General features: G+C 42.6%; 1 protein-coding gene and 1 long non-coding RNA gene across 5 annotated transcripts; one reads left to right on the plus strand and one right to left on the minus strand.

The window, feature by feature from the left end:
- Positions 1–1,440: 1,440 nt before the first annotated feature.
- LOC140675572 (uncharacterized) lies at positions 1,441–1,998 on the minus strand. Its single transcript, XM_072910163.1, has one exon. The coding sequence runs from the start codon at positions 1,996–1,998 to the stop codon at positions 1,441–1,443; it is 558 nt and encodes a 185-aa protein (XP_072766264.1).
- A 2,924-nt stretch (positions 1,999–4,922) lies between these two features.
- Positions 4,923–8,105, plus strand: LOC140675534 (uncharacterized). Of its 4 annotated transcripts, none has more exons than XR_012048403.1 (10): positions 4,923–5,162; positions 5,239–5,436; positions 5,528–5,941; positions 6,153–6,238; positions 6,653–6,736; positions 6,868–6,937; positions 7,055–7,223; positions 7,619–7,783; positions 7,889–7,948; positions 8,015–8,105. It is a non-coding gene; the product is annotated as an uncharacterized lncRNA (long non-coding RNA). The 4 variants fall into 4 exon arrangements; XR_012048402.1 differs by having other exon boundaries at positions 5,528–5,781; positions 5,872–5,941; positions 6,153–6,736; XR_012048404.1 differs by having other exon boundaries at positions 5,528–5,737; positions 5,872–5,941; positions 6,153–6,736.
- The last annotated feature ends 585 nt before the right edge of the window (positions 8,106–8,690 follow it).

Consider the following 8,690-nt stretch of genomic DNA (forward strand, 5'->3'; position numbering starts at 1 on the left):
CTTCCGCTAGCACTAATGTGTCATCCGCAAAACAAATAGTCACACAGCCATCCTCTCCTGTGGGGTCCAAAACCGAGTCGAACGCGATGTTCCACAGAACCGGACCCAGCACCGATCCCTGTGGCCAGCACTTCCACTTCCACAACCCCCCGCTCGGTCCGAAACTCCACTCGGCGGTCCGATAGGTAGCTCCGTACAATCCTTCTGATGTACCAAGGGTACTTCTTCTTAAGCAGGGCATTCTTAATCACCACCCACGGTATGGAGTTGAACGCGTTCCTGATATCCAGACTAACCGCAACAACGACGTTCCCCCGGTTTATCGCCCGCACGGCCGTACTTCTCACTAAATTAAGGGCATCAATTGTCGACTTGCCCTCTCTGAAGCCGAACTGATGTTTGGCAAGGATAGCAAAATTGTTCTTCTTCATCGCTTCCTTGATTCGCTCCATGATGATGCGTTCAAAACACTTCCCGATGTTATTGAGAAGGCAAATAGGCCTCACCTTTAGTGCCGCCTCAGTATTCTGTTCGGCTTTAGGTATGAGGGCCAAACGGGCTTTTTTCCACGTCTTGGGAAAGACACCTTCCTTCAAGCAGCTATTATATATTTGCCTAATTGCCTCCAGCATCTCGTCCGGCAACATACGCAGCACCTTCATGGGTACCCCGTCCGGGCCCGGTGCTGTATTCCCCGCAGGTCTTTTCCTGAACACTTGAGTCATATCCCTCCAGGTGATCTCCAGTATATCTTGACTCACTCTCCGTCGTCCTGGCAGGACGTCATAGCGCGTCTCATCCCTAATACTAACACCAGTGTTAGCCGGAAACAATGAAGAGAGTAGCCTCACTGTGACCAACCGTTTCCGTGATGGCAGGGGATGACCTCCTAAGTTTTCTCAGAACAATTCGATATGGTAGCCCCCATGGATCTTCCTCTATGGTGTCAATGAGGTCTTGCCACGATTGACTCTTGGCTTTTGCAATCCCAATCCTTAGGTTCTTTTTAGCCAGCCTATATTCCCGTTGCAGCTTGTTGGTTAGCCGGTCATACCCATCTCCTCGTCTCCGTTTGCGGAGATGACGCTTCCATCTTCTTTTAGCCGTGATAGCGGCTCTTCTCAGTTCGGCGATGTTTTCATTCCACCAGTACATCTGTTTCCTATCAGGTAGCCTAGTAGTTCTCGGGGCTCCCGCGTCGCACGCATCCCTAAGTGATTTTGCCAGCCATTCTGCGCTTTCCTCAACGCTCGCATTCCCCGCGGGCGGGTGACTTCCGTACCAAATGTCCACCGCGTGGAACTTGTTGAGGTCCATCCTCTTCCAGCTCTACCTAGGTCCTTCTACCATCAAATGGGTCACCTCAGCCTGCCTACTTATGTCGAGTGTAAATCTGATATACGCATGGTCCGACAACGATAAGATTCCGCTAAGTACTTGTCAGTCTCTAACCCTACTAGTTAGGCTAGGCGTAGCCCAAGTCAAGTCAATTATAGACGTACCCTGAGGTCTAACACATGTGGGTACCCTACCTACATTTTGGATTCGGAGTTCTAGCTCCGCTGCCCAATCCTCGACTAGGTGACCCCTTCTGTCAGTTAATCTGGCGCCCCACATAGCAGACTTAGCGTTGAAATCCCCGCATACAAGTACTCGATCGCCCAGCGCCCTGACTGCGTCTTTCAGTTCACTTAGAAACGCAATGAACTCATCCCTGGTCGTGTTGGGGGACATGTAGCATGATACCACTGCTATGTCACCCATCATCACCGCCACAAATTTGTCTTTCCTGACAGCCAACCTACAGTACGACCGAGACCCTCCCGAGCAGAACACGATTGCCGATCTCCTGTCCACACTACTATACCAGTCTGGTAAGTCGGGAATGTACGCGGGTTTCGAGACCGCACACAGCCCAATCCGTAGCTCCATCAAATGTTGATTAAGAAGGTCCTGGGCCCCTCTATTTACATTAATGTTACATTGAAGCAACCTCATTTCTTGGTACTCAGGGTCTTTGCCATACTACACGCCTGGCATCCGTTACCCCCCATTCTGTGGCTAGTATCGTAGCCGAGTTTTCCACACGGAAGGCAACGAAACTCATTGCTACAGTTTTTTACCTGGTGGCCTTCCGATCCACAACGAAAGCAGTTGCCCCTTCTATCCGCCGGCGATTTGCACGTCCCCCTAGTGTGCCCAAATTTCCAGCATCTAAAGCACTGTGGCGCCCTTGCTTCTAGCAGTTCGACTCTTACCATCGTCCATCCCATGAGAATCTTTCCCTGGTTAGTCATCTTCACTGCTACCACCAGAAGGCACTGTACCCAGGCCATGTACATGCCGTTGCGCATCGGTCTAATGGCGCTAACCCGTAGGTCCTGTTGATTACATCCTCCAGTTTCTCCGATGACCAGCGCAATATCCTCTGCCTGCACTGAGCCGTCGAAGCCGATCAGTCTGATATCTCCCTTTGCGGAGGGTCTAGTAACAGTAGCCTCGCTGCCTAGCACCTCAACCAACTTGTTACGCAGCGCGTCTACTTTTCGGCCGTTATCCGGACCAGAAATCTCAATTATAAGGCCTCCGTTAATTGTTCTGCGTATGTTTGGTTTTGTGATTCCAATGTCGCTGACTGAGATATCTTTTTTAGCTCTTCTAATTGCCTCAGCATATGAGAAATCGCTCGTGTTGCCCTTAATGGCAACCGCTGCTGTCTTAGGAACCCTCCGTTTCACCCTAGGGTTGCTGGGGGCCATTGTGGGCTTCGTTTCCTTGTTTTTGTCTCTGAATATTCTATTCCTCTTCTTTTTGGGCCTTTGCCATTCCGTCGTCGTTGTTTCGCTATCTGCTGTCGATGCGTGCACTTCCCGTGGTGGAGCTATCTGTACATTGCTTATCATTTTTGGAACGCCTCTAATCCGAGGGGTTCGCTGCGGCAAACCCACGGGCGTTACTTTTTCCGAAATAGGGGCTCCCGGCATTGTTACACTTGATGTCAGCGCATCCATTCCACGCGCCGGGGGTTTAAGCGCCGGAAAGTCTTCTTTCTTCTTCTCCGTAGCTTTTCCCATTTCCGAGCAGTTCTCTTTAGATGAGGTAGATTTATCTACTAGAATCTTATCTACCGCCTGTAATCTCGCTATAGTAGTTTGAAGGCTTTCTACTACCTTCTGCATGGCCTGCAGATCGCTCCTAAGACCGTCCATCTCTATCTTGTAGCTAGCGACCTCAGCCCGTAACTCAATGTTTTCAACTTTGAGTTGCGCTGGATCTCCTTTTTCTTGTTTTCGATCAGTCAGGATCTTAACCGCTTCCTTTACTAGCTCAAATCTATCCCTCATCCATCCTTTGAAGGTGCCTTTCATATTGGTGGTGCCATACCTCATTAGGTCCGCTTCGTCGATCCATCTATCAATGTCCGTTTTCAGCCTCGCGGCGGGAACACTCTTCAATAGTCTACGGTCCGTCGGCAACGGTGCTAGTTGCGACTCGACCGAGACGTCCTTCGGGTCCCTCGTGGCCTGTCTTCTCCTAGTCCGTTTCTTGCTAGACGAGTTCCCTTCGGCCTCCGTCGAGCCGTCTTCATCCGTTAGTTGTGCAGAGCTAAATACCAGTTCGTCCATTCCCGATAGGTCCACAATGTCTCCACCTGATGTCCTTCTCTGATTTTTGTTAGCTCTTGATGAACCTTCGTTGTCCTCGTCATCCGAAAATAATCGTATCCTTTTCGTTGTTCTATATGGTTGCGCTCCCACTTCCTCTTCCGATTCAGAGGAATTATCCACTAGATCCTGACTAGTATAGTTGACGGTACCTGTATCGCGTTTCCTGGCTCTTTCTTTAATGGTGTGAAGAACAGTTCTTCCGTCATTATGGGCGACTCTACGATTCCCGTAGTAGAAGCAGCCCTGTTTCCTTCCTGCGTGGCGGACGATTCCATCCCCAATTTTCCGTCCGGGTCAATTGCAGCGCTATCTGCTTCCGCCCCTACTTCTACTGCTTCCTCATTTAATTTTTTTTTTTTTTGGTGTTTGTGTGTGTGTTTGAAATTTATCCATATTTGTCCCACGAGTGGTGTCGGAATTAAAGGTCAGCCTGGGCAGAGCCGCTTGCCCAGGTAAGCCTATCTACACTGGGGGGGTCGGCCGGTACCCCCAGGAGTCGTTTGAGGTTGTGATATTAAACTCGCCGCAACCACAAGCCCCTAAGCACGCTCTCACACCGTAGGCTGCGAGTTTTCCTAATGCTAACTTAAACTAAGGCGATATGTAACAGACTAAGTCAAAATTGCGAGTATTGTGATCGATTTTAACAAATATTCTACAAGTGTGCGAGTATTACGATCAAGACAACAAAAACAAGTAACCTTACTAAAATAATTTTTAAAACGTATTTACAAAGTTGGAACTCTGCTAAGTTGCAATTGTAGTTTCTGCACACCAGCAATAGTTTTGATCACTAGTGGTATATAAAGGGGGTTACGGTCCCCTTAACACGTTCGACCCACTGCGCATCCACTTATAGTCACCGAATTTTAATGCGCATTGACTTAGTAAATCAATGCTGATCATATGGGGGGATGGGTAGAGTCACAAGGATAATGATTCCCCCATCGCGCATCCCCTCTTATTTATGGGTAATTAGTGCGCAGCCATTAAATATTGGATCATTGCTATCCATATTCATGGTCTACTCTCATTGGTGAGTACCATACTAGTTGTATTTTAAGCGTACGACTCTTAGTTCTCGTTCAATCGATGAAAACGAATGTCCTATACGGGTTGTCATTCTACGGGTTGTAGTTCGTATAATGCTATTCCCTATGATTTTCTCTAGTCATGGATATCCGCCCAGATTGTGAACGCGCCTACATAGATGCGAACGCGCCCATCTATATACGACTCAAGATGGCTGCCGATACCGCGTGTTGACAGTTTATCCAGTTTTCCAATGAATATTACGAGTTTTCTTCAGTTATCAAACCATTACTAATGTTGTTCATGTGCTCTGAATACTACTAGATGTGCCGTGGTGTGTCCGCGGTGTGTGGTATTCCACAGCATACGCGGAGATTATCACAGTATAATGTTCGCCCGTGCTTGTCGTTACTTATACGTAATCTAGTGCTGAAGAGATCGCAGACTCATCGACAGTATCAGGTATCTACATCTATTGACTACACCATTTATATATTATTTAAGAGTACTATCTTAATCCTATATTACAATTTTCTAGGTTACAGATGTTACAGTATCACAGGATTGCCAATCGATAAGTGTCAAGAAGATATTTGCTTTATTATTCTCCTCTATCTCACCATTATAATTACTGATTATATTATATTTATTATATTTCAGTAAAGTGCAGGCTGAATTTTTACATAACCTTACAGGCTGAGAGCCATGATCCAATATCACAATTCAGCGCTAGGAGGTTAGTACTATTTTAATTATGCAAATTCTGTGTTATAATTGTAAATTCCAATGTATACAGTCTATTTTATTATATATTCATTCTGTTTCAGATTGTATCTACCAAGCGTCACTGTACCAATGCTGGATGTCTAACAGCAGTGTTTTAATTATGCAAGTTATAAGTTATAGGATTGCGTATTTATTCTAATTAATGTTCAGTCTTACTCAGTTTCAGGTATAATTCCCAAAGCCTCCGGTGCAAGAGAATATATTGTTAAAGCGAAGTTTACCTAATTTGACAGGATTTATAACCTTCCACTGTAAGTCTACTTAGTTCACCACTGTTTCTTCTTCAATATTGAAGGTTATTAACATTCTTGTTACAGCAGCTGTCTATTAATGTAGTTGCTTGTAGTATTATTCTTTATTTATATTAATTGACTTTCTTTTCCAGGTATAATTCCCAGGACTCAAATGTCAGAGGATCACTGTCAAGAAACCGACAGAATTTATAACCTCACATTGTAAGTTTCACGATTCAGACTTCTCCTCTTCAATATTAGTCTATAGAGCATTACTATATCACAATATTCTTTTCTACAAATATTTTATTTAAAATATTTAAAATTTCATAAAATTCTGTGTTACGCGTTTAATAAGATGAGACTGAAGAGTCTATAGTATTATTTAAATAACTTAATATTGTTTTTATTAATTACACTATATGTTTTTCAGAGACAACTGCCAGGGCACCGTTAAAGTGAGGCTACATACAAACGCCTATCGCTCCAAGTAATTAACAGGATTTATAACCTCTCAATGTAAGTCCCCTTGATTCACCACTGTTTCTACTTTAAGTTGTTAACACAGTAACAGTCTATAATGTCAGTTAATATAATATTCTTTGTTTATTAATGTTCTAATTAATTCAGTTTACGGATGCTTTATTTAAATAACTAATGCTTCATGGATTCTGTTTATGCGTTGAGGGGATAAGTCTGAAGAGTCCATGATTTTAGTACAATTATATTACCATCTGGACCCTATTAGAGTGAGGTATATTTCAGTAAGCGTCTGTAATATTAAATAATTAATATATTCACGTTCTGGTTATTCAAAAATTGACTCTTTTTCAGGTATAATCCCCAAGGACTCCAGTACCAGAGGATTATTGCGTCAACAGTTTTTATTATTTAATTAATTACTATTGTTCATAAAGTTCTATTTTGTTTCAGGTTCCATCTGGGCTCATAATACTGCTGCTATTATTATAGTGGGATTACCTATCAAGGATCTGACAGATTTTATAACCTCACAATGTAAGTTTCACGATTCAGTCTGTTCGTTTCTGGTATTGGTAATTATTATACAAATATTCAATGCAGTCTGTAACTAAGGATTTAATGTTATCACATAATTTTTGGTACAGGTCTCTTTTGGATTATTACAGATAGCCTACAGTTGTCGTGCAAGTGCATCAACAACCGGTGGTTTAACGAATCATCTATATTATTGATAAGGTAATATTGTTCCGAGTTAAGACTCCCTAAGTCCAGTTATTATTAAATTAAATTAGGTAGTTAGATTAAATTTATAGATTTTATGTTGTTAGTAGTTTTTCACATCACTTGTTTCAGGTGTTCGTGGGATCCTACCTTGCGTTGTGAGTCATGGACACTTATCGCGTACTTCCATGTTGTATACCTACTGCTTCCGATGTGCCCATGAAAGGACTTATAAATAACGCGACTATGGCACCGCACAACACTGTTTTATTTCCAACAATCCACACTGCCAGTCGTCACGGTATGTTTAAACTAAATTTAATGAACTCTAGTATAACCATTCTATTATTTAATTACAGAGAATTATGGAAAATCATAGAAATTATGTTTATAATCCTGGGGAGGCACAAGATTCTTTTATAGAGTTAAGCAACTGCAATAAATGTATAAAGTACGAGTACTTATCACAACTTTTATCGTCCTTTAGTACAATAATATAGCAGTCCAGTATTGACCATTGTCTATATTATTTCTATTATTAACTAAACTAATTAAGTTGAGTTACGTCTATTTCCGGATTATTATGTATTATTCTAGTACTAATTAAGACTATTCAGTGCTAAACATCTATTATGATTATAGTTTGATGTCATCTTTTACTGTCGCTATTAATTCTAATTTAATATCTATTTTAAGATCTCTAGCATAAGAAGCCGGCAGAGGAAGACGATGTGCCAGGAGCATCCAACACAGTGAGCCTGATGTCGAATCATCGAGAAGATCTCCATGCGCCAACCGGATCCAAGTGCGGTTAACTGTAAGGAAACGGCATAGACAACGGCGCGCTCGATCGTCCAGGAGGTGAGTCCCTCCGACGATTGTGATTGACCGGTCACTTGTGGTCAGTCGATGTTCGCTGATTTAATTTGATTCACCCCCAAGTACAACAGTTCCCTCCTCTTGCAGGTTAGATAACGACTTCAGTTGAGATTATGCAAGGTGTAGTCAGCATCATTTAATTAGAAGGTACGCGACACAATAATACCTCTATTATTGACAGATATTCTAACCTAGGCTTTTGTTTTATTTTAGGTTAGCTGTCATCATCTGTTCAAAGGATTACCTATTTGGAGAAGAAACTCCTAGAGTCCTAAATGATTCTGTTTTATAAATAAAATATTTATTTATGTGTTCATTTTTATTTACTGAATACTAACAAATGAAAGCACACGGGACCATTGCACAGCGGTTCCAAGCAATCATACACCACTGTACTCTAATATCCATTGTTTCACTAATTGTTGATCATCTGGATTTTTTTAGGAACCAATATCCTTAAATCTCTAAAAAGTCTGTTATTTGTCGCATGTTGTTGCCATAAGTGAATGTCTTTCCACCTTCGTGTTGTATGTCCATGTTAATTTGTAAACTTGTGTCCATGCTTATTGTTGCATACTCCAGTCCATTGCCAACCTGTAATTCCTGTCCATTGCCAACCTGTATTTCCTGTCCATTGCCAACTTGTATTTCCTGTCCATTGCCAACTTGTATTTCCTGTCCATTGCCAACCTGTGACAAAGTATATCGGAAGCACGCTTACCATGTCTTCTTACACTACATTTGGTTTTTAGGTATCTATTGGTTTAACATGTATTCTACTATAGGTTACAGTCTGTACTACACCTCGTGCACTCTATGTATTCACTTTATTGCACTATAGAGCTATATCGCACGTTTGAGTTTTTTAGTTTGTGCACTCCTTCACGTT

Source organism: Anoplolepis gracilipes, unplaced genomic scaffold, assembly GCF_047496725.1.
Source record: "Anoplolepis gracilipes unplaced genomic scaffold, ASM4749672v1 Contig19, whole genome shotgun sequence".
Classification (NCBI taxonomy): Eukaryota; Metazoa; Arthropoda; class Insecta; order Hymenoptera; family Formicidae; genus Anoplolepis; species Anoplolepis gracilipes.

Excerpts from the sequence above, each read along its gene's own strand:
- LOC140675572 (XM_072910163.1), bottom strand. The coding sequence starts at position 1,998 with ATGAGGTTGCTTCAATGTAACATTAATGTAAATAGAGGGGCCCAGGAC.